General features: G+C 39.9%; 1 protein-coding gene across 1 annotated transcript; it reads right to left on the bottom strand.

Annotated features, from left to right (window-relative positions):
• Positions 1-9296: 9296 nt before the first annotated feature.
• On the bottom strand, positions 9297-26911 carry LOC140952853 (THO complex subunit 5 homolog). The gene is made up of 19 exons (XM_073402305.1): positions 26522-26911; positions 26227-26340; positions 25180-25277; positions 24826-24901; positions 24233-24303; positions 23468-23582; positions 22340-22550; positions 21709-21755; positions 21040-21142; positions 20808-20919; positions 19753-19854; positions 19010-19106; positions 17311-17422; positions 15959-16062; positions 15362-15449; positions 13754-13863; positions 12640-12732; positions 12136-12230; positions 9297-9614 (listed from the first exon to the last, which is right to left on the bottom strand). The coding sequence occupies exons 1-19, from the start codon at positions 26885-26887 to the stop codon at positions 9551-9553; spliced, it is 2178 nt and encodes a 725-aa protein (XP_073258406.1). The 5' UTR covers positions 26888-26911; the 3' UTR covers positions 9297-9550.
• Between the last annotated feature and the right edge of the window lie 29 nt (positions 26912-26940).

Here is a 26940-nt window from a genome sequence, read left to right as displayed (position 1 = left end):
ACATTTTTGGCGACGGGGAACGTGTACGGACGCCCACTGCAAGGTAGACAAAGGAAGGGAAGTCTACGTGAATCATGCCCACGTTTGGGAAGTTGGACGAGTACTACGAAACTGAAGATTGGCGCCATGACATCGAGCGTGTAAACCATTTCTTCGAAGCGAATGAAATCACAGACCCTGGCAAGAGGAGATCCATTTTTCTGGTTTGTGTGGGAGCGAAAACCTATAAACTTGTGCGAAGTTTGGTTGCCCCGGAAGATCCAAAGGATAAAAGCTATGAGGATTTAGCAAAACTCCTCCAAGACCATTTCATTTCAGTTTTGGGGTGCCTGGGGCACCAAGTTGATGCAGAGGGGTTTCATCCTGTCGAAGCAAAAGTAAACGCCATTCAAGAGGCCCCAGCACCGAAAAACTCCACTGAGCTGAAGTCGATCCTTGGTATGCTTAACTCCTATGGGAAGTTCATACCTAACCTGTCGTCCATTCTGGAACCACTACGTAGTTTGCTGAGGAAAGATGTTGTTCGGAAGTGTGAAGTGGAACAGCCAGAAGCATTTGATAAAGCCAAAACCCAGCTTCAGCCATCAGACGTATTAGTACATTATGATCCCGAGAAAGAGCTGGTTGTATCCTGTGATGCATCGCCCTATGGTGTTTGCGCAGTTGTAGACCATGTTATAAAAGATGGATCAGAGAGACCTGTGGCATACGCCTCGCGTACACTCTCTACGGCAGAAAGGAACTACGGTCACCTAGATAAAGAAGTACTAGCTGTAGGTTTTGCTGTGAAAAAGTTCCACCAATTTCTTTATGGTCGCCTTTTTAAGATTTACACAGATCACAAACCACTTTTGGGGCTGCTACATCCTGAAAAAGCCACACCTTTAATGGCCTCAAGCAGGATGCAAAGGTGGGCATTGACTTTGCTAGCTTATGAGTATGAACTGCTGTATTGCCCAGAAAATTAGAGTGGTAATGCGGATGGACTTAGCCGCCTACCCGTTTTGGATGTCCCGGGGTCCACACCCGTCCCAGGGGACATTGTACACCTTCTAGAAACTATCAACACCAGCCCAGTAGATGTTACTAAGATAAAATTGTGGATAGCCCGCAATCCAGTGCTTTCCCAAGTTCTACAGTTAGTTCTTCAAGGATGGCCTTCAAAGGTAGAAGAAGAAGCCCTAAAGCCCTATTTTATTAGAAGAGAAGAACTGAGTGTACATGCTGGCTGCCTCTTATGGGGAGTTCGGGTCATAGTACCCCCTCAGGAGCGAGAAGAGGTGTTGAATATATTACACGATACTCACCCGGGGATAGTCAAAATGGAGAGTTTAGCCAGGCGCTATGTTCGGTGGCCAAAAATGGACACAAATTTAGAAGAGAAGGTGAAAAGTTGTGCTACTTGTCAGAGATACCAAAAGACCCCTCCTTGTTCGCCATTACACCCTTGGGAATGCCCGGCCCGCCCTTGGTCGCGAGTGCACGTAGATTATGCGGGTCCTTTTATGGAAAAGATGTTCTTGCTGATCATTGACGCCCATTGCAAGTGCATGTATATCCACTGTATGAACTCTGCCACCTCGAGTGACCATAGACAGGATGAGGTCAACTTTCGCTTCACATGGTTTACCAGAGATTGTAGTGTCCGGAAATGGATCCAATTTTGTGAGCAGTGAATTTAGTCATTTTTGCAAAAAAATGGCATCAAGCACATTACCTCAGTACCTTACCACCCAAGTACAAATGGTCTAGTGGAGCCAGCGGTACAGACCTTTAAGCAAGGAATAAAGAAACAGGGTGACAGTTCTGTTGACACCAAGTTGGCTCGTTTTCTTCTAAGCTACCGGATTACCTCGCAAAACACTACTGGTGAATCTCCAGTTCAGTTAAGGTGGGGATGTGGTCTTAGGTCTCACCACGATCTGCTGCAAACGGATGTAGCGACAAGGGTTCATTTGCCTCAGTCAAGACAAATGAAACAGCATGATCAGCATAGCCGAACGCGCGGAGTGAAGCTTGGTGATGCCTTGAGCGTCCGAAACTACGCCCGGAGGTCGAAGTGGTTCCCCTGAACTATCATCCAGGAATCCGGCCCTCTGTCTGCGCGAGTCAAACTAGAAGATGGAATGGTACTTCGGTGAGATCATGACCAATTAATTTCTCGTACTACAGAGCCTCTTTGCCCCAGTCCAACAGTTCAAAGGGCAGGCCATAGCAAAAAGGGAAGTGTTGTTCCGGAGGTTGTAGTACCCGATATGAATAGCTCTGAAGTAACCTGTGGGGAGTTGGAGTTACCCACTACACCCGAAGACCCAAGCTTAGTCCCTGCCACCCCGGTGCGACGATATCCAGTAAGGGACCGAAGACCACCACAGCGTTATTACTGATGGACCCCTCCTACCCCCAATGAACATTTAGTTTAAGGCGAGAACATATGAACCCACAATTGACCTGCTCCCAACGTCAGTGGCTTCATAGCTCACTTGGTGGAGCATCGCACCGGTATCGCGAGGTAACGGGTTCAAACCCCGTTGAAGTCCTGAATTTTTTTTTTCAGGCTTCTTTACGCAATTGCACAAATTGCGTTCACTGCGACGATCATTTCTTCATTTTCATTTCATTTCCGCAGTTCAAATATGATTTATTTCATATATCATTAACATGCCACATATTAACTTGAAGGGGAGGAATATGTGGTCCTGGGAACTTGTTGGGGGTCACGTGAGCCCTGTCGTGTTGTTCTGTTCGTCCGAGCCATGTGCTTGTTGACTCGTTGTGTTCTTTGAAAGTATTTAAGCGGTTTAGTCGCTCGATACACTTCACACCACTTCGGCAACGGCAGCGAAAATGTCACTTTAAAAGGATCTAAAAGTGACTTTCCGTTTTTCTGAAACTTTAGCTAGATTATCTCAACTCGTTCACTTTGTCTAATGTAGACGAACTCTCCTGGATTTGATTTTTAAAGTCATCCAGTTCCCAGAGCACTGTGCTATCGCGTGTTACCAAAGATCTTGAGGGTAGCGTGTTCCGGGAGAAGCGTGTTAGTCTTCTTGTTGTTTAGGAAAAGGAGGATGCGATTGCACTCCGTCTCAACGCTTTCCAGCAGCCTCTTATCCCGATTAAAATCATCAGATAGCAGGGTGATTTTCGTGTGCAAAGTCCAGGTACATGATTGCGTTACCAGGAGATCCTAAATGCCTTACTCTTGCCTTCTGGTTTTACTACTTTAGCTCGGGTTCCACCATATATCGCGTCAATTGTGCTCACCATCCTGGGGGGGGGGGGGGAGAATGCTACAGGCCCTGAAGATCATCATTTTTCCCCTATGAATGGAATTAACGCTTTTTGAGCTTATTGGTATATAACCAGAAAGCTTTATGCTATCGTCGGCATAAGAATGAATGATGGTAAGGTCATTTCTATTGTTCTCATACGTGCAGTAAAGCGAGACTTTCGGAGCCGAAGGGACTAAGTTCGATACTTGCTATCTCTCAGTTTTTTACTCTGTTTATAAAGCGTTGTTATGACAAAGAGGAATTTGATACTGATTGTTCTTAGGGCTTTTAAATAACTTTAAATAAGATACTATGCTCCGTTAACTAAAAAACGTAAGGTGTTTTTCGTTTTTGAGGAATGGTCTTTCAAGTATCATATTACAGGAAAAGTGTTCTGTTTTGAATTATGATAATTCTCGAATTGGTTTAACCAAATCAATTTCTTTGCTATTTCTATCCATTCGTAACTGCTTCATGTGTTGATTGAATTTTACTAGTAATGAATATTTTTAATATCGTTCGTAGTTTTTCTTCCGTAGTTATCAGCATCTGGTTAGTTTTCGTTTTTTTTGGAATCTTTAGCCACTGCTCTAGAAAATGTGTTATTGTTCATCTCATCTTCGCAGGCACTGAGATTCCTAGGGTTGCTGTGGTCATATAGAGTCGTATCATCAGCATACTGGAAGCATGAGCAGTTTTTAAGTCCCTTTGTAGGTCGTTAACATACAGATTGAAGAGAAGAGGTCCTTATATGGAGCCTTGGGGAACGTCAAATGGGATATCCACTAAGTTAGACTGTTTGCCGTTGACTTGAACAAATTGCTTCCTAAAAGTTGATTGTTTGAGTACCAAGTTTAATGAGGTACCGGTAAACCTAATGGCATGTAGTTTCCTTAGAACAACTGAATAGTTAAAGGTGTCAGACGCTTTTGAGAAATCCGCAAAAGCAGTGAGAGTGACCTACCTATTGTCATTGCTCTTATTACGTCATCCTTTATTCGTAACAGAACTGTAGTTGTAGAATGCCCTTCGCCGATGTGTTTTTTGATATTTGATTGGGGACAAGTCGCTCATAGACCTCAGAAAGTGCAGGAAGAATAGCGATGGGTCTGCATTGGTCAGCATTGATTGGGAAATCGACTTGGAGACACTCTTGCCATTTTCCAAGCGGCGGGGAAGGAAATATTTGCGGAAATAGAACTATTAACGTGTGTCAGCGGAGAGGCAATGTAGTCGGCAGCCATCTTTACATACTTAGCAGGTATATGGTCAGCTGCAGTAAAACAATCAGATCTCATGTTTTTAAGCTGTTTCAGCACTTCAATAGGTAACAGGACGAAGGTCGAATGAGCTTGTGTGAACAATCAGATAGTGAGTTGACAAGTTCTTGTAAAGCGTGCGGAGAGTTTGGTGTTGATCCTAGCAAGCGTTGTGAGGTGGAAGTATAGTGGTTTTTCAAAAGATCAGGGTCCACTTTCAGGGGCTGAGGGTTAGGATGAAGAATGGGTTTGCTCGATGACAAGCCTTTCTGATAAAACAACCGCTTTACTTGTTTAATTTTTGTCTTCAAATTGTTTCGCGCTTCTCGGAATTTACTCCAGACATCGACTGAATTGCTTATGAGCAAGATACCGTAGCTCGCTTTTTTCGATTTGGAGCTGCCTAATGTCGTACGTGTTTAAGCATGGGGCAAGGGCGCGGGTGATCTTCATTCTGCGTGGTGGAGCATGTTTGTCTTTGCATCACTTCAACATCGAATTAAATATGACTTGTTGCTCTTCTGGATCACCAGTTCGGGGCTAAATGGAAGTGTAGAAAAGTCCTCTTTAAAAGCTTTTTCATAAAAAAAATTGTTCGTTTCCAACAATTTTGAATCGTGGCTTGAATCGATCAACCCTGATGTTAATATATATGTATGGAACAACATGGTCACTGATGGTGGGACAAGGTAAGACGTTGCAATATGTGATTCGCTTCGGCACATTGCTGATTCTGTGGTCAATTAGAGTCGGTGAGGTATGCGTTTTTCGCGTGGCACGTTGTACATGCTGGTGTAAGTTCAAAGAGTTCAACATGTCAAGGTTTGTGGCTTAAGGTTTCATTAAATCGATGTCCCAGAAGGCGTTTAACTGGCTAAATAAGTTTTCAGTCTTATCCAGTCGATGTTGAAAATCCTGAATACGTTCTGATCGGTACATTACACCAAGCAACATCTTGCCATGTCTATTTGCCCCCGGAATCTCCAACACGTGTTCCAATTCGGGTTCAATGTTCTCAATGTCTACGTCGTTTAAGGGTTAGATTATCTCGTATGTACGCCCCAACACCTCCTCCACGTATTTTGTAACGTTTGCGAAAGACGCTTAAGAAGCCAGGGATGCTGACGTATTTTAGTAGATGTGGGTTACCCTTTGACCATGTTTGGCTCATTGCTATATCGAAAGGATACTCGTTGATGGTGCATAGCAGTTCATAGAATGTAGAGACCATGCTTTGAGTATTAAGATAAACGAGCCTCAGTTGCTTTGATCTGCTAAAATTTTAATTCCTGGGATTTGAGATGACAATCAGGAATATATTCATACGGTGAGGCATGTGCAGTAGGAAGATCACTTAAAATTTCATCTTATGGTAATTTCATTACGACATTAGCGTGCTTAATCTTGACAAGAAATTACAATAGTCCCAGAACCTTATCTGCGAAAGTTTTAACTTTGCCTATGGCCCCCAACCAACCTTACGTGCTATAAAGCACTTTATATAGCACGAAACAAACAGTAACAAAAAGTGCACGTGCCGAGAAGTCGCTACACAACGTGACTGCCTTGAAGAACGTGCAGGCACGAGGTTTTTGTACAGACTATTCATTGTCAGTAAACTCATGTCCTCTCAGAGGACTGTTTTTTGAAGTCTACGAAAGTACACTTCGTAAAGAATTAAGCGTGGTCCAGCACTTGTCTCTTCTGGAGATGGCTTCGGTTGTTCAAACGTTGGATAGCACTATCCAACGGATAAGTATTACGGAAATCAATTACCCTATCCGCTGGATAGCGCTATCCAAGGTTTCAACAACCGGGGCCTGGTCCTTGCTAATAGAGAGACTGCTGTGTTCGAAGCCTAGCTAGTCCTTCCCTAGCTGCCATAAACCTCAACCTCAATGTGTTAGATCTGAGTGGCTTCTGTTTCTTGATCCTCTGCGGGACAGAGGTTGGCAGCTGCAGCAATGACCTCAACGACTCTAATATCAAACATCTTTATCTTAATCTTCCAAAATACGGAAAAGGTTCCTGACTTGAATACTATACTGTGCTTGTCTCCATAAGACATCAACAACAACAACTATATAAGGTAGCGGTCGCAATGACAGTCATCCAGAGATATTTGCTCTTCGTAAATTGCCTTTTATACTCTATAGCTTGCTGCTTTGATGTGTTTGAACTCAGCGTGCAGTTCACATAAGATAACTTCTTTCAATTAGAAATTTGTGCCCGAAACAAGCACATCAAAGCGTTAGTGGGCGTGGTCTATAACTTTTAAACTTTTTATCCTCCTCGCTCAATAATCTCGAGAGCCTACTTGGCTGCCTTACTGCGACATGGAAGGGCGCCTGCTAATCCTGACCGGTGAGGTCATTATTGACATGCTCAACCCATGGCAAGCTGGCCGATTGCCCACTCAACTTGACTGTCGGAAAAGAAGGACTACAAAACTTGCTCCGTGTGCACATTAACAGTAACCACACATGGGACGAGCATGGTGACCAATTAGCTACTTCCTGTTAAGGTTCCTTGATATCTTCTTGCACATGCACCACACTTTTTTGTACATTACTTAACCTCAAGGGGTCACTGCCCGACTACAACTCAAGCGGAGTGGTGCCTACGCTTACACAAAGTAAGCGACTTGGAATAATCGCGAAAAAGATTCAAAAAAGAACGCCAATACACTTTTTAAGAGACGCTTTCACCGCTTTCCACGTCATGGTATCTTTAACTGCCACATTGAGGGCGCATATTAACCGCCGCCTGGTTAGCTCAGTTGGGAGAGCGCCGGTCTGCTGAGCAGGAGGTCACGGGTTCGAACCCCGGCCGGACCATCACTCAGGGTCTTTAAAATAACTGAGAAGGAAGTGCTGCCTTTGTAATGACAACTGCAAACGGTTAGACTTTCTAGTCTTCTCGGATAAGGACGAAAAACCGTAGGTCCCGTCTCACAGCACTTACACTTATCTGGTTCTTGTGGGACGTTAAAGAACCCACACTACTGTTCGAAAAGAGTAGGGGACGTAGACCCCGGTGTTGTGGTCAACCTTCACACGTCACATCATTCACATCACGAGTTGGATTGGTACAGTAAGCTCTTAATGGACTGAGAGCGGCTGCCAGTGGCGCCTTGTATGCTGACGTCCGAGCTTACTGTTCACATGTTTAAGTATTGTAAAGAGGGCACGTTTGTTGTCCTTCCATCCACGACTCTTCTTCTTCTTCTTCATTGGCCGTTTCGGAGTTGCGTTGGGAACTGGGGCCAGTTTCAGATTTAAAGTAATCGATAAACTGACACCACTATATAAAAAGATCATGTTGAGATTCGTTATTTGACCAAGTTTGGTGCTCTAAAGTTGAAAAGGGATCAAGTTATGACTCTTCAAACATGGTTAAAGATCCATACAAACGTCTGAAATTTTGTGACCACGTCCCCCGAAAACCACATAAACTCTTCTTCACCTAATTTCTCAATGCTCAGGAAGTTACAAGGAAGTCATTTTCACTAGTGATTCGGGCATGGGGTCCGTTTCTCGAAAGACCGGGAAACTTTTCGGGCCCGAAGACAAATTTTAAAATTAAAACCTGTTGAATATTAGCCCAGTTCCCAGTCCACAAACCACTCAGTTTTGTTCCTTAACTGATAGTTTCACTGTATTATTTTCAAAATTATTAAAACTTTGATCTTGAATAAAAATACAGCAACTCTAAACGGCTTTCCGGGCCCGAAAAGTTACTGGGAACTTTGAGAAACAATAGCTACAATCTCGACTCCAAGGGAGTTGGCAAGGTGCGCCAGCTCTACTGCCTTTGACACTTCCGACTGTATATCGGTTGAACGTGACCATATCGCAGGCCGTCCCCCATCGCAAAAATAAGACCTGCGAGCCCAGATGAATTTCCATTGTTTAGCCAGCGTTAAGCGACCTGTTGGTTCGACGGCTAGACCTTTTGTTGTGCGCCCAATCTTGCTCACAGACCTATTGCACTTTTGTGAGCAACCGAATAAGGAGATCCATTGGAAGGTTACTTTAACCTGTGCCCAAGTAATTACTTCAACGTGGTCTTGAAACCGACAGGATACTTTCCAAAGCACCACTTAACTCATCGTCTGTTCTTCCTCGTCTTCAAATTCAACCATATCCATGTTTCAACATGGGTTCCCAAAAGGTCTCTCTAGTGGTACACGAATGGTCTTCCAGAACTTTGCCAAGGCGTTCGACTCAGTGGATCACCAGCGGTTGCTTGGCAAAGTTGATTACTGTGGTATCCGTTTTAATGTAAAACTTTTGATTAAAGACTTTCTAACCGATCGCCTCCAGCGTGAAGTCGTTAATGGTTCGTACACCAGCTGGTCTCCGATAAAAATCTGGCGTACAAGAAACGTTATTGGGCACATTCAAATAAACTTACTTGATACTATATCATCATCCAACTGTCTGCTGACGCTGCTTTCATTTAAAGGAAAATCGAAACATCTGTCGAACACCATACGCTTAAGAATTAACAGCCTGGAACTTTCAAATGCGCGCACACATACCAAACCAGTCCTTTAATTCAATTTCGGTACCGAAAGGGTTAATACGCTACGCACAACCAACGGTTTCCTGATTCTCTCTCACAAAGGATTGACCCTCACAACGTCATCTTCTCATTCCCCCTACGGTGGCCAATCTTCCTCGTCAACTCAGTTGATAAAACTAAACGTTGTATTTTCAGAAATAAATTAACTAAAGTAAGACGATAAACTCCAACCGTATTTTTAAAGATGACGCGTAGCGTTTAAATACGTTTTTGACTGTTCAAACTCCAACAACGGTACATATAATCAAGACAATTCACATTGTTTCTTGTAAACAAACAAATAAGGACACACATTCTTTAGGAAGGGACAATGTTATTAAGAACAAATGTTAACACTTGTAACAAAGACGTAGTTTTTTTTAAAACTTCATATAAAGAAATCCAATTGCAAGTTTACGAAACAATTCCTAGTTCGGTTAGTGCCAACTGTCATCTCTGCGTAAACAATCCTTGACCTGCGTCATATTTCAAAGGAAGGCCTCGATCTCTGCCCCTATGGATGAATACAAACGAACAAAGAAAAAACAGGGATAAAGTGAGCTTCAAAAATCATTCACAGGTTAAGGTGTTGGTGGGGGGGGGGGGGGGGGGGTAGGAGGCTACAGCAAACGCGTAAGGTCGGGACACGCTAGGCGACATGTCGCCTCAACAAATGACAAATCTTCCACAACTCATCGACGACCAATCACTCCTTGATTGCAGGTCGAGCGAGAAGTTACGCGGTGCGATGCAGCGACAAATCGCTTGGTGTGAAAATCTTAGTCGCCCGCAACAAGTTGCACGAATTCAATCTGATTTGATTCGTTGACAAAGATTTGCTGAAAAATTTCCCAGACACACGAGGCGATTTGTTGCTATGACTTGTCACCGCCATGTGTCGCTGCAACCTGTCGCCCAGCGTGTTCCGGCCTTAATCGTTAGCACATTAATGTTAGTAGGAGGTCCAGGGGAAAGTTTCTTGGGAAATTAGGACATTTAGGTCTTCTAAGATGGCTAGTCATCTCCTTATAATAAAAATGTGTATTTTTACATGAACATGTCGAACAGAGCTTGACGTAAAAGTCAGAATTTCTTTTCACTGTTAGAATAACCACAGAATCTGCCTGCGCGCAACGCTGGTATTCTCGTAGCCCGCCAGGGCATTACAGACAATTGTGTGGAGGTCTCAGGGAGTCCTTTTGCCTATTTAAGCCACCCATCCCGTAAGTTAAGCGTTTTTTTGCCAACTAACGCTGTTCTTAGCCGGGTTATATTTCTTGAACGAGTTTCTTCTCGCGTCGCCGAGGCCCAAAAATTTTACTTGCCTGTTCCTGTAGGACCTAATCCGAAGTTTTAACCAATGTCTTGGAAGCTAATGCACTAGAACAAGGGAGGCCTTAAGCAACCCCAAGTCCAGGAACAACAACCTCAAGAAGGGGGCGCGAAGGCCGCTCTAGCCCAAGTAACAAGCTGCTGCAGTTTTAGGCTCATTCATCCGGGTTTGGTTTCTGTTTTTTCTCAGGTTATATTCCGCGTTCGTATGTTATTAAGTTATTACCTCTGTTTACCGATAACACTTGCTTTGTCTACCTTGCATTTTGTCTCGCCTTTATGTGAGTTTAGTCGTCCGGAATTTTGTATGTCACCTAATTGTGTTCTTTATTTGCCTGCGTTTTCCCGAAATTTTCTGTGTCTTTTGTATTAAATGCAGCTTTCTGTCGCACGTCTTTTTCTCGCAGTTGCTTTGTACGTTTCGACCTGAGAATGATTTGGTGCTGTGTTCGACCTGAGGATAAGCATTTTGAGATTCGTTTGTTCGACTTAATAAACTTTGGTTGTTTGTTCGACCAGAGGAACTGTTGGTGTGTTTTATCCATGAGTTGTGTTTGGTCGTGTGTTCGACCTGAGAAAATGTTCGGATTTGTTCGATCTGAGAAAGATTTTGGTCGTGTGTTCGACTTGAGAAAGAGATTTTGGTCGTGCGTGCGACCGGAAAAAGATTTCTGTCGCGTGTTCGACCTAACAAAGATTTTGGTCGTGTGTTCAATCTGAGAATATTTTTGGTCGTGTGTGCGACCTGAAAATGATTTTCGTCGTGTGTCCAACCTGAGAAAGATTTTGGTCGTGTGTTCGATCTGAGAATGTTTTTGGTCGTGTGTGCGAACTGAAAATGAATTTGTTCGTGCGTTCGACCTTAGAAAGATATTGGTCGTGTGTTCGACCTGAGAATGTTTTTGGTCGTGTGTGCGACCCAAACATGATTTTGGTCCTGTGTTGGACCTGAGAAAGATTTGGTCTTGTGTTCGGCATGAGAATGGTTTTGGTCGTGTGTGCGATCTGAGAAGGATTTTGGTCGTGTGTTCGACCTGATCAAGATTTTTGGTCGTGTCCTCGACCTGAGAATGATTTTTTAATCGTGTGCTCTACCTTAGAATGAAGTTTTGATCGTCTGTTCGTCCTTAGAATGATTCTTTGGTCGTATGTTGACGGCCACAGAAAGACTAATTCAGGTTGTTCTGACAGTGAAAGTGGTTTACTATTTTCATTGTTAGAATAACCACGTATTCTGCCTGCGCACAACGCTGGTATTCTCGTAGCTCATCAGGGCATTGCAGACCTTTTGCCTATTTAAGCCATCTATCCCGAAATTTCGGTGTCTTTTGCCAAGTAACACCGTTCTTAGTTGGGTTATAATTTCTGACTCTCTTACCCCTGGCCTTTGGCGACGCGTACCCCCCTCTCCGTTCTCTGTCTTACGACTCTTTGCCTTTGCAAAATCTCGTTTCGCGAAGGCAGTAAGAAGTTGTTCTGACAGTGAAAACGGTCTACGATTTTCCTTGTATCGTGTCAAAACTCGTTCAGTTGCAGTTGCTAAGAAGTCTCAATTTATTACGCTACGAGGACCGCAATTATTTGATGCTTGTCTGCGAAGTTTTGTTTCCACGTCCTCACAACTTCACATAAACAAGACTGGATAGCTCTTTGAATACACTTCCATTTGGTTCTTTGCAAATGCTTATGTTACCTCCACTTACTTCTTGACGCGAAGGAAGAACTTCTCCCGATCGAACGTTTCAGCACCCTCCACATGGTTCAAACTGCCACTCTCCAAATAAATATCAAAACACATCTAAAAGTGAAAAGTCACATTAGAAACGCGGCTAAACGAGTAGTTTCCATGGGAAAGTGAAGTGCTGCGGGTAAAGCTTATGGGGAAAATTAAATTACATTTTATCGCTTTGAATCGTTTGCAGTTTATTATAGAGTCAAATAGGCTTCTACAAAAATAAGGGTGACTTCAAGTGTCATAACATCTCTTCAAACTCCATTTTATCCAACGCATGGAAACAGGAGCGCACAAGAAGAAAGACAATATTTCTGACAATGGTGAGCATCGAATCCAAGACCTCCTGATTAGATCACCGTTGTTGTGTTTAACAGTTTCCATAGAAACTTAAACACTATGCAGTCATGCCGTGTTCGTAATGTCCGCAAGAAAAGGCATCTCTTTTTAATTGTTTGGGGATTGGTTGACTCACTTGCAAACGGCGTAGCTGATTGGTTAGAAGATTGAAAGGAGAGTCAACGGCAGTAAGCTCTGGGTAAAAGACATTCACCTCTCCTTCCACAGCCTGTTATAAAGAATGATTCACGAAAGGCAACATATTAGCATCAAAATACATGAGATGCGGAATGAAATATACACCAGTGTAAAACAGAGCTAAACTGAAGAGATACAATTTACTTGAAGAGTGCACTGCAAAACATCGGGGTTAGGTGGGGTGTCACCCATCCCTCCTGCAACAGGGTTGATTTCGACACTACAATTAAATACGAGAAAATCAAGCAATTCATTTTTTACAGTTGTTCTACTTGCGGCCGTTCGCTTTACATGGAATTTGAAGCAAAACTACAGCCTAGCAATATTTTGTCCTTTTGGACCAGCGTCTTCGTATTCGACAAGCTTACGTTTTGTGACTAATGAACTGAGAACTCAGTAATAATTTACTGCGCTTTTCACAAACATGCGACTTCTGAAGTTTAACAGCCAACTGACGATTGCGTTTTTCGCTGCCGTCAATCATCTTGACGGACCTCTTAGGAAACAAAACTTTACTTTAACGGGTTCAAAAGGTCATGGTTTGTGATTTGTGATTAATGGATTTCGATCCGTTTGGTGTGTTACTTAATTAGGATTGACGGCAGCGAAAAACGCAATTGTGAAGGCGTCTTTTGAACTTTAGAGTTCGCATGTTCGTGAAAAGCGCAGTAACACTGCAACGTGGGCACGTTTGTATAAACACCAGAATTGAATCTATGGGAGAAACCACATTTCAAGCAATCTCTTCCGTGATGTACTATGGCAGGGTATTTAATACAGAAAATTTGGAGAGGCTTCAGAGCTGTGCTTATACATGGTTGCCACAGCCAGAGGTTTCTGAAATTCCCTGACTTTCCCCTGACAAATGTAAAATTTTCCTGACCAACTGAATTAAATTATTCTTTTATATAATAATAATTCGTAGTTTTTAAAGATTTGGTGATAGAGTTATGAAGGTGTTTTTAAATTGAGCCTCTAATGATAACAATGACCTTTATAATTGACTTAAGGGAGCTATCCTTGTAAAGTAAAGCCTACATTTGGCCCAATACCTTTGTGAGGCTGTCTCTAATCATGGTCTTTCCACAAGATACTTCAACTGAGAAAAATGGCGGTGCTGTTGGATATTCTTGAGACACGATTACTGAAGCCTTGAGCTGTGCTGAAAAGAAAAGGTAGAAACAGAACTGAACGGCTTAGTCGATCACGCATACTCGATCTCTCTTTAATGAACATTCTCACGCATCTAAGTTCCATTCAGGAAACCAAAACTTTCTTTCACTCACTATTAAGTAATTAACCCGATCGAGCTTGTTCGGTCAAGATGGCTGGATACAGACCAAGTTCTTTTTCGCGTTTACATTGACCGATACGACGTCTTAGTCAATGAAAACGCAAAAATAGAACGAGGTGAATATGCAGCCATCTTTTTCGAACAAGCTTGGTCAATAAAGGATCTATTACTTGGCCAAAAAGATAACTTTTTCTTGTGGGGCCAATGCGGGAAATCCCGAGCGGGCCTCCCGCGTAGCCAATCAGAACGCAGGATTCGCTTCATCTTTCCAGCTCGCGGATTCAGCCGTATAATAAGTTTAATTTTCGACTACCAATCTTTGTAGATCCGTTTGGTTCTACAGACTTTCTTTTAGGACCGAAGTCAGACAAAAATGTTTTGGCTTACGAAGCCAATATCCAAAAAAAAATTAATATATAGCCGTCTTAGCCGCATACTTTTTTCCGTCATACATACACAAGCGATCCCAATATCAACAATAAATTGAAAGCCGTTACCTGAATTATTTGTTAATAGTATTTGGACAATAACGATACTGAGGCGGAGGAGGAGGATTACGACCAGGAAGACCAAGGGCGCCTACCATTTACCCAAACTAACCAAGAGGAAATCTTGTCCATGAACACTAAACTACAAAATTTGATGTGGCGGGAAAACCATTCGCTATAATGTATTGTATCAGGGGAACCCAACGAGAATATAGTTCAAAACCACTTAAACATAGCATTGTTAAAGGTATTTTAGTATTTGAACGGTAGATATAGGCATATTTTTATCCCTAAAAATTTTTTACCTGTTCGGATTTCCCAGCTGAAAGTTTAGTGATCCGAAAATTATAGGGATCAAAACTTACCTTTTCGAAAATTTCAGCCAGAAAAAAGGCTCCCATTACCTTTTTAGGGTAAACATCCGTTAAAAAATGGGCAATTACCATTTTTGAGATGTTCGAAAATCCTAGGGGAGGCAGGCAAGCCGCGAAGAAATTTTACAACAAATGTTCCGGAAGTTCTAGATCTCAAATCGTCTTCCGAACAGATATTTTCCAAAAATTGTCGTTGGGTGCCCCTGATGTAAATCAAAATCAGCTAAATAAACTAACATGAGTAGAAAAATTGCGTCCCCTCAAATCACAGCCCATGTTTCTGAAGCTCTCCAAACAGAATGGCGCAAACCATTTGACTTTCCAACCAGAATTTTCGGTTTTCCCATGTCATGTCAGTGGTAAACTTAAGTACTCCAAAGACCATTAAGATAGAAGGTCAACATTTTAGAAGACATTTCAACCTGAATACTGTTAAACGTCTTAGTGTTTCATTAACTTCTTCGTTTTTTTCTGTTATTTATTCATAGGCCAAGGATTGTTCACCTTTTCCTCTTTCAAACACGGCTTGATAAAGCATGTCATCTTCTACAATAAACCCATCATCGACAAGGCTTCTAAGAACTGGCTGCTCCTGGAAAAATAAACTGCATGTTTCAAACGAGGTCGCCAAAGTGGAGAACCAACACAAAGAATGAGATGAAGGATTCATCTTAACTATAACTTTCCTTTAACTTCACGTTCGCTCTTAAACCGACTTCTAATCCACGCTCATAGAATTGGTGTTTTCTTTACAAATAATCGCAATTCCTACATGAGGAATGGTCAGAAAAGCCCGAAGTCTCTTAGATGTGGCGCTTAAGTTGCAAAACGTGTAAATGAAACGGAAGTTTTATTTGTAACATCTTAATCCGACCAAAAGAACCACCATTTTAATCTTGGAAATTTTCCAAGGGGACTTCTCAAAAAGGATGTAGTTCCAATTACGTTAAAACTAACGAAATTTACAGATTTGATTGGTAAATAGTAAACCAACCCGGCAACCATTCGTGAAGATCTCATGTCTGGCTACATTGCTTTCCCCAGGTTACACACGCAGTCACCGCTGGTAGTTTCGGATCAGTTTATAGACATCGTTCTTACCATGAACTCTTCCAAAGTTGATGGGTGCCAGGCAGTCAGTCCCGATGATATCTTGCTCGGGAACATTTGAAGAGAATTTTTGTTTTGAGGAATCGTCAGACTCTCTAAAAAAATTAACAACATTTCATCTGAATACTAACAAATGTCTTACTAAAGCGTCCATTCAAAGACGTTTATTAACAGCAACAGAGAAATCTAAAGGCAGTCTTTCCTCTAAAGGTCCGCGGGTAATACGGGCAACAAAAAAGGTGCAACTTGTTTTGCAACATTGCTGCAAAAGGAGTAAAATAGCGATGTTGCGCATTTCACCCACAAAAAAAACCTTGCAACCTTATTTGTTGCAATAAAAAATCGAACGTGGGTGGTAAACGCGCAACATCGCTCTGCGGAAATGTTACAAAACAAGTTGCAAGTTTTTTGTAGCCCGTTTTAGTGTAGCTTAAGAGAGTTTGCACCCAGCTAAACCATTAAACATTTCTGTACAATTTTGCATTTCAATTGACAACATGGCGTTGCTAAATATCAAACATTTGTTTGTGATGCAAAAAAATGATTGATCTAGATCAAACATCGAACGAAAGCCATTTAAATGCAACGTTGAGAGAGGTGGCTAAACCGGTAAAACCTGCTCTTCCAACACGGTGTTGTGCAAAAATGTTTGATCGTTTAGCCTTGCCCGTTGGAATGTAATTTTTAAAGCGAAACGAAAATAGAGCCTGATCTCAGGTTATTTAGCAGGGGCTTTAAAGGCAGCATTTTGTCCCGGTCCTAGCTGTCAGTATTCTTAAGTACTTCGGTTCTGGTGAAGATCCCCGTCCCCCCCCCCCCCCCCCCCCCGGTGAGTTGAGCAAGTCCTAACATGTATACCAACTTCTAGAAAAAAAATCATTGTTATTCCATTCTGAGAGTTCTCTAATCTCTGCTAAGCTAAACTCGCGCAGTATATATTAACTTCTCCACACTGATCTCACTCTGCCAGAAAATGTGTGTGTGTGGGAAGCCAAACAACTTTCGGTAGAGCACCACACTGAGGGGGAAAATGGGGGTAAAAATGATCTTTTAACATAGGTCTCCCTGGCGTTACAACGACATTTCGATCTCACAACAAAGACATCTCCAAGACAGGCATCCAGACGGTGTTACACAATCTCCAATCGTTTACCCGACGATTGGCGGCAAAAAAAACCGATTCAATAAGTGTTCCTTCAGAGGAATGTTCCATCACTATACCGAATGAAAAGATAGATTGGATGAGAAATTTTCACGCGAAACACCACCTTTGAAAGAACCTAAGTACCCAGTGACCGCTTACAGTTAAGAAATATAAGCAGAAAACAATCCGCGGTTTCTACCTAAGGACGTAAGTTGTTGCTCAAGAGCGAGTCTAGCCAGGATTCTTGTCCTGATGGCTTTGATTGTAGCTTCCATGTGTGACAAGCTTACTGATGACTTGGCAACAACGTCCTGTTAAACAAAGAAATAATTGTTACCAAAAAATAATACTATTATTTTACAAAAAAACGTGTCAAAATAAGTAAATAATAAAAGACAACTGAAAAATCAGGCAAAACAAGACTCATGAACTTTTGTTTAATTAAATGTTCACTTTTTTGCAAAATACACTGTAACTACTTTTCTTATATAACTACTTCACATTAAGTATTTTAGAATTTTATGTGTAAACAGACCTAATTTTTAGCTTTCATATCACTTTTTTATGTCTTATTTTAATCTCTGTATTTGTTTCACAAATTAGAGCTTTTGCACTTGAGATGTTAATAAAGTTCACTACTACCACCACCGCCACCACAGGAAATTACTGCTCAGAGGATTTCATTGACAAACTCAAAAGGTAGAGCGACGTTTTAAAGTGTAATAGACAACACGACAAGAACTTTTTGTTCAGCAGCTTTATTTCAATGGCAACAATCTTTGTGCATCCCAAGAATAAAAAAGCCACCTTTAAAAAAATCAATATTACAATAACCAGAGTCACAGGAATAATGCTAGTAGCTTCCGTAAGTATGATTACACTTCTATCCATATACTTAAAGGATAAAAGCTTATGTGCTTGTGTCCAAGGCATGTAAAAAAGAGTTAGGAAAGTATAGACTGAGAAAACAGCTGACATTTTACAACGACATCACTAGTTTCCTATGTGAAGTTTGAAAAAATTAATGACTGCAGAAAATCCATAATGATCTGGGTAGTGATTTTATTGGTTGTGCCACGAGGGAAATTTGCTTCAAACAATCAGAAACACTACCCAGATCTGTGTAGTGACATGTAATAATTATTAGTATGGAACTTCTGCAGTCGTTCCTCAAACAACATTTCAAAGGGAAACCGGTGGAGCTTCGCAAAATGTTGGCTGTTTTATAAGGCTTAAGAAAGTAGCGTTCAATAAAAGTAACTTTCACTTTGTCTAAAAAGAATCATGAACTGTAGAGATGAATGGTTAAACTTACAACTCAAAATATTTGAAGGACAAAAGCAAAAAACATTCTGTTTGTATCATAACAAGAAAATTGGCAAAGTAGTCTATGTACAGCGCCGTAGCTAGTATAAGGCCAACCGAGGCACTCGCCTCGGTAAAATTTTGACGAATTTCGCCGATCATTTTTATTTCACATAAGCGATCATCGGATATTTTTAACGCATCATGATATTACAAAGAATTCAGCAATTCAGTCAATATACTATGAAAAAATTACCATATCATCGATCTCAAGGGGCTACGTACGTTAACTCAAATTTTTTTTGAACAAATACTGATCAAAACCATTGGCGAGGTTAACGGTCACCCAGATTATGTAGCTTGTTTCTGATTATTGCTTTTTAAATTCCACTTAAATTAACTCGAAAAAAAGTTACCGAAAGGCCCAGAAAACGCTGCAAATCGCATTTCCGAGAGACTAAAGTTCAAAATTTCTCGGGGGGGGGGGGGGGGCATGCCCCCGAACCCCCCTAGCAACTCCCGCCTGCCTCGGTTGGCCGTTTGGTCTGGCTACGGCACTGATGTATATTAAACATATCAAAGAAACCTCTTACATGTATTTCTTCAGGTAAAAAGTCAAGTCCACATATCCTCTGAGCCCACATGTAAGGCTTGCCAACTTGATTAACAAACTCTGCAAAGTCTTTAATTCTGAAAGAACACAATTATTGTTTATGATGTGAATTGTTATAAACAAGTAATATTACTGAAATGTGGAAATGGGTGCTTATCATGATTTTGGCTGAAAATATTTCAAAATTGAAGACATTTTATGTCTTTTTTTACAATGTCTTTTTAGAATATAAAGGCCTTCTGCTTTTTTTGTATAGATGTGTGCAACTGACCATAAACAAAAAAAGTAAAAGGCACAAGCAAAAGTGACAAAGTTTTATACTTGTATTAAAACCTGTCATTTCCCACCTTTTTAAAATTATTCTTTTGCACCAACATTAGTTGCAACAAAATTTTATGCCTATCCCTGCATTGTATGTTTCCTTGTGTTTATCACAGGTGAAGAGAAATATCCAGGCCCCAGTTGTTCAAAAGGCGATAATGCTACCCACCAGATAAAACTCTATCCACTGGATAGCACAATAATTGTAATTAATGGTTTCATCTCCTACCTATCTACTGGAGAGGGATTTATCCAGTCTACAGCCCTATTCCATGTTTCAACAATTAGGGCCTGGTATTTTTCAGGCGCACATGTTCATGCATGTGTCACTAGTGAGGTCAACCAAGGCTAAAGAGTTTACACGCAGACAAGTCTATGACTGTAACAGAGGACTTTACTTACCCAACTTTAGCAAGCTGATAGAGACTGGCTGGATTTGGTGCCTTTTTTCCACTGTCATCAGGAAATAAACTTGTCAACAATGAATCAGGGGACAAAATAGTGCTGAAAACAAAAACAAGATTAACGGAAAAAGACTTGGCACATTGGCATATTTAAAGAAAGTTGTGCTTACTGCTTGAGTGTACCCTCACTGAAAGAGAGAGGTCTATTTACTTGAAGGAAGACCATTCAGAAGCCTGAGCAACTTCTACATGTATCAGTTGGGACCTGGAGATCGTTTGAATACAATGTAAATTGTGCAGAGTTTGGGACACCTGGGCAGTCTGTGGAAATGATCAAGGCATCCCACTCCACAAGCAGTGACATCACAATAGCAACCCCCAGACTTGACCGCAAATACAAAACAAGTGAGAGTACATCTCTTTTCTTAACAATTGCAAGCCAATGTACTCCCCCCCCCCCCCCCCCAACTATAACTCTTTCCTGTTGCTGACTAACACGTTATTAAATGTTCAGGATAAGATTGGTGCTCAAACTCATACTAAGCCCTAAACTGGTACTAATAGTCAAGTCTTCTTTTAAGGTCCCTAGCAAATGTCATGCCACATCATGTGATGAGCGGGCACTTAGGTTTAAGCATTATATATAAGGTTTAAGCTTTATATAATATTAAGCCTCGTAACTGTTAATTTAACTTAGTTTGCAGATTAATCTCTCTCTCTCTCGCTCTCTATATCCTCACAAATTACTTCCTCTGCTGGTTAGAACTCTCCATTTGCACCAAAGATAAAAAATTGTTCAAGAGGTCAAGGGATATTGAGAGTTAAACTACATTGAAACCCTTTTAATCAGCATAATAATTTGATTTTGAACTACAACATCGATTTGCACCAAAAAATTATGTTTCATTTGTCAAGCAGAATAATTTAATTTACCCATGGGATCATTAATTGCTCTGAAGTTTCAGCAAGCAGTTATATGTTAACATTTGCAAGAGGAAGTGCCATATCCATCCCCAGCTTTCATGTAATCTTCATCATTCGTCATGAACTCACCTGTTTGCCAATACAGGTTCAGGGAGAGCTTCAGTTAACGACAAGGAAGGTGATACTACAACTGTGCTGAATGTTGGCAAATATGAGAACAACAAATCTACTGTTGCTTTGTCTACAGAAATAATGAAAATAAACCATTTAGCACAAAAAGAACAGCAAAAACATTGGTACTATTCATTTGACTTTTTCACTAAAGCAATGACAATAATATTCTAATGACTATAGATCTAACCTTTACACCGAACTTGCACAAGGATTTGAAGTGGATGTTTCTTAAGCAGCAACTTTCTCTTCTCCTCTAAACGAGATTCTTCTTTTTTTCTCCTGTGTTTTGACTAAAAAGGATTCCAAAGTAAGAAAATACACATTGGCTGCCTTGACACTAGTAAGATTTAAGAACTGCTAAGTTTTACTTAACCAAAGATACGTGTGAAGGCCTAAGTAAAACCTCAAGTTATTTTACTTTGCATTTCATTAAAGTTGGAAAGTTGATTCAATTCAAGAAAGTTTCAAGTGACTTGAAAACCATCCTTAAAACTGACTTAGCAAACTTGTGGTTTCTTGAGTTTTGAAAAAGGTGAATCATGTCAATCAATATTAATTGTGTTGCGTGTGAAAACAGCCTTAAGTTAATCTGAAGCAATAAAGAAACGGTTGTGTGGGAAGCTTCTTTTTGCTTGAAGAATTGAAAATTATACTTGTCTTGAAATATTTCTTAGCTTATTTAGGCTCTAGTGTAAAGACTAACATTGTCTGCAGCAGCACTCAGTTAGGTAACCAGGTTATTATTGAGTAACTTGGACAACTTAGAATGGTTTTTGTTTTGTTTTCATCAACAAGATACACTGTAAAGCCTGAAAAACAAGTCAATACTGATAAAATATAATTATTATGTTCTCACCCTCTTATGTCCTTCAGCATTTTCTTGGTCTGAATCACTGTCCACATCTACAACAAAACAAAACATGTATTAGCTTAAAAATACTTTATTGCAACTCAATGTGCTAGACTGTATAACAGAAAACTGTAATTTCAGATAGAGAATGTAATTTCTGGAATTCAATATGATCATGTAAAATCTACAACGTCATGACAATAACTCTTTCAAGGAGTTCTGCACATATTTGAAATTATGGTTTGATTTGATTAATGACACTCCTATAAATGTTTATTTATTTTTTTCATCCTCATTGGACTTACTATTCAGAGTACATGACATTTAGATGGGAACAAAGCCCAGCATGCCATACAGACAGCAGACCCATAGTATACTCCATGGTCAGCGAGAACTTTATAAAGGTTCTCTTCAAATTGCAATCTTCTTTATAGATTGATCACCTTTAAAGAGTCAGCTTTCATGAGTCATTTAAATAACCCTGCATTGGATTGTGCATTAGGGTCCAGAAGTAAGCATTCAAAAATTCAAGGAATGCTCAGTATAAGTAAAACAATGTCTTTTACTTTACTTTACCAATTTAAGTCTTCACTCTCAACAGAGTATTGCAGACTTATTCTTTGTTCAAAAAACAAACCTCTAGCAGCAGTTTTAGTTTCCATGGCAGCTTTTGCAATATCCAAATCACCAAGAATCTTCAGTTCTAAATTAGAATCACATGCTTCCTTGTATGCTGTTGCTTGAACATACAAAATGTACAAAGGCTGTGGAAGATACCGTGCAGTTTCATGTTGTACACGCTTGGCATCCAGCGGCATGTTCATGTACTCTTGCACAGGCTGGGTAGCCTAAGGAAAGACAACAGCTTGACAAATTACAGCTGCATGAGAAAAGGTAGCCTGACAAAACATCTGGCCTTTTTGTCATGCTAGTACTGGTTTCCCCCGCAAAATAACGTCTAATGAAAAAGTGCAAAAAATCCATACTGTAGACGTCATTTCGCAGGGCAACCAGTGGTGGCATCACAAAATGTTGGTTGTTTTTACATGCAAGAGAAATGGAAGTTGCCGTGATGTGGAAGAGGAGTTATGTGAATTTTTTCTTCAGTGTATTGTTACATTTTCCAAATGCTATAGTCTTTCGTTTAATAATGTTAAAGGTAATGTTAAAGGAGCTGTGTCACAAAATCAATTGCAATTCCCAAGGTAGGAAATGCCACCATATTGAATGAATCATGAAAATAACTCCTCAAAATATTACAACAAGGTATAAATAACATAGCATACAAAATAGAAGTCACAGATGGACAAATTTGAAGGAGATTAAACCAGATTGCAATTGCAGATTTTGAAAACCTTTCAGCCTAACAGTTTTTCAAAGTTCCTTTGGTGTTTATAATGTTTGACATGATGCTCTGGAGATATATTTGTGTGAAAAGAAGCTGTGATTCTGTCATTTGCCAGTTATTTCTTCACTTAAGTTATGAGTTCCATTGCAAATAGAGATGTATAATTAGAAATATTAAAAAATAAACTTAAGACAGCCGTGACACAACTCCTTTAACTTATCCTGTGATAACTTAAACTTCTGTTTTTACAGCACCTGAGATCACCAGAAGAAATGACCCGTTCTGTACAAAGACCCAGTTGAGGTGAGGTGAGGGATAGGTCAACAATTCAGGTGGCCTGACACTCACCAAATTTGACTTTCCCTTAGATTAAGATAATAGCTTAAAATTTTACAACACAGCTCCACTACAGGTTACCTTTAATATATTTTCTAATCTTGGTTGCAAACTGTCCAAGAATTCTTTCTTGGTGTGGATCTCTTTTGATAACGATTCCTTTTTTTTGAGAAACTGTTCTTTTTGAGTTGCTAGTCTGCAAAGGAAATTGAAGTGAAAATTGGTACAGAGTTCAAAACAAGTTCAAAAATTAAAACAATTACCAGTAACGCTTTGCTCTAAAAATACCCATCTTTCCACCACAGATGACTTGTTTAAGTGACTAACCTTCAAAAAAATTGGGTATACTGCTTTACAAAATAAAAAATGCCCAGACAGTCAAGGCCCCTCCTTTTTTGTGTAGCACTAATTTAGCAATAACAATTATTGCTAAATTATTACTAATAATTAGCAATTATTGCTAATTATTAGCAATTATTGCCTGCTTTGTTTAAGACCTGAATTGCTGTTTGCAAAAGATGAAGAATAAGAAAGGTATGCAATTCCAGACCCTGGTTCCACAAGCTACAAAAACGTACCCTATTCTAAAACCAAAACAGTTTATGTGAAACAGCAGCTCCAATTTGAGACAAAAAGGGGTCAAGAAACATACACTTTAATACCCCAAATACTCAGAGAAAATCATTTCATCAAAGTTTAACTTTTGCTTGTTTTTTCGTTTTACTTTTCGCAAATCTCGGTTTTAATTTCTAACAACATTCCATAACAATATAGAATACAGAAAGCTCTATCCTTAACATCCTTCAACAAACCTTAGTCATAAACACTTTCTAGTAGACAAAATACCTTTTTCTTTGCTCCAGTTCCCAGTCAAGTCTTGCTAACATCAGCTGATGAGCATCTGTCTTGGTAACTTCCTTCACAATTAAGTTTTGGAAAATTATTACACTTTTACATGTACACAAGTGCTCTTACCACTTTTAAGCAATATCTAACCTTGACTGTCAATCTTTTTTTTTCAACACATGCTTAGTGAAAATATTGCAATAATTAATTTTCTGAGGAAGTATGTAGACATTGTAATTTACAGATCAGCTGAAAAGTTAATATAAAGGTTCAGTTGCTTTTCTTTTAAATCCTTCAACTTCAAAACCATGTTATGGTGAGACTATTTGTCACCATACACTTTTTAAGTCTGGACAAAATCCTGTGGTGTTACTACAGTATCCAATGCTTAGTGAGAAATCTCTTTGAAATGACATGCATCGAAAGTATCTTAAATTCCATAAGACTTATGGAATTTATTTTTAACTTCAAACACAAATTTCTACGATCAAGGCCTGTGTAAAACACAGTCTGCTTTTTACGTGTTTTATGGAAACTGTTACACACTTTTCCTTCTTTTCTTGCCATGGTCACTATTATAACAGGTCACTTACAGGTTTTGAAATTTCTTTAGGTGCATCCCTAAAAAACTCCTCTTCTGAAACCAGCTCTATTTCTTCATCCTTTGACCTTCATAACAGAGATTCATATAAGTCACATCAAAGCTTAATGGCCTTCTCCATCCTTCAATTGTTTTTTCTTTGTGAATTATTTATGGTCTAAGCAACAGATTTCCCAGCAAGCCTGATTTTTTCAGGCTTTCCTTTCGCAGCTGCATAAGTTGCACCTTGAATTGCAATGATCTTCTTTGCATTTAGTTTCTAACTCTTGCTGTACACTTTACAGAGCCTATTATAAAAACAAGGCTCCTGACATGTACAAACACAAAAGTAAAATTATTCACTTACTTGAATTCAAGACATTTTGTTATTTCTTTTTTCAAATGCATCACTTCATATAGAAGGTTTTGTAACTGCAAGTGAAGACTGTCCACCTTTTGTTTAGCCTGAAAGAAGTAAAAATTGTGAAAACAATGTTGAATCCTACAGAGACTCTAATAATTTGAAGCTGCAGATTTACATAGTTCTTACAGAAAGTAAAGTTAACAAAAAGTATACCCAACAGTGTTTCTGGTTTGTTTGATGAAAAAAGGTGGCATAGTAAGGCACATGTTCTTTCTAAAAAGAGAAATTATATTGTTGCAGCACTGACAGATCTTTTCAATTCTTTGATTTAAGGAAAGTAGTCAAAATGTTTGTACACAGCCAGGTGCCACCTCTCTGTATTAAGATTGGTGGAGTCTTTCCAACCCATTAGACATGTTCTAGCAGGTATAACCTCCCAACTTTAGTCAAGGTGGGTTTCTCAGAGGTGCACTCAGATTTAGACCTGTAAACAATTTCCCTTTTTGGAAAGGAAACATGTTTGACTAGGTCAATGTTTTGCTCAGACAAACCAGAAAAGTTCTTAGAAATACATCGTTGACTTATACGTTTTATTTGTAAATTATTAAGCAAATCTTCAGCTTTAATTTAGAATGACACTCTTTAGTATTTGATTTGTCCAGTTATCATATATCCAATCACAGAAATAATTTATTCTGACATTAGCCATAGTTACAATCAAACTGGCAAAAACTTGAAAACTTGAAATATTTTTTTTATATTGTTGTGACCAATCACAGCAAAGATCAGGACATGTGAACTAGCCACAAAACCTCAAACTAGTTAATGTCCTTGCTTGAAGTTTTGTTTCTCATACCCAACTGACTTTTTTCTTGCAACACAATAACATCTCATAAATATTTCTGTTGTTCACAGTTTTCCCACTTTGACTTTGTCCAATGACCAAAAGTTATCTGCGGCTCTGAACATGTTCTGACCAGTGAATCACTGAATTATACTATACATCCTTACTATGTATACTTTATTGCATGTTTAGTTCTATGGTCATACCTCTTGGGTTCTTTCTCTGGATTTCTTGCATCTCATGTGAGCAAGTCGGTTGAGCTTTTTCAAGATTGTAAACAGCAATGTACATCTGATTCTGGACTCATTTGTATCAGCATTCTGATTTTTAAAAAAAGGGCAAGTAACCTTGTTTCCACCATAATACATTTCAACATTTTTTTTTTACATTATTAGATCTGGAGTGGTGCAAGACAATTACCAGACAGATATAGATGGAAGCATGATTTAACATTGCTTGTTGATATCGAGCCCATGGCACCTAGCAACAGATGATACTTACCGCGAATTTTTGCCCCTGAATCTCAGCTACAAGTTTCCTGATCTCCTCTGTTCCTTTCTCGAACGACTTAACATCACTTTCAGCAGTTCTTTTTTCCACTTCCGCTTCTTCCAGGTTGGCGGCATTTTGGGCATCTGAAGATTTAGAAGGACCGTCTTTAATCGAAGAAGAGTTGGAACTTGTTGAAGATTTGACCGTTTTCTTTTCCTGTGGAGGACTACCTGCATCCGAAGGCGTACGCGTTCTCCTTCGCTTCATACTTGACACTGAATATTGGCAATCGAACAGGTAACAGTTGAAAAAGAACCAAGAAATTTCACTTATAAACACACGCTCATTGAAGCCGATTCGCCGCCATTTTTTCATTTGCAAACACGCATAATTTCATTATCGTCACCGCTGACTAGCACTGCTTGCTT

The sequence above is a fragment of the Porites lutea genome, chromosome 11 (assembly GCF_958299795.1).
Source record: "Porites lutea chromosome 11, jaPorLute2.1, whole genome shotgun sequence".
Lineage (NCBI taxonomy): Eukaryota > Metazoa > Cnidaria > Anthozoa > Scleractinia > Poritidae > Porites > Porites lutea.
This window is presented reverse-complemented; position numbering and strand designations above follow the sequence as displayed.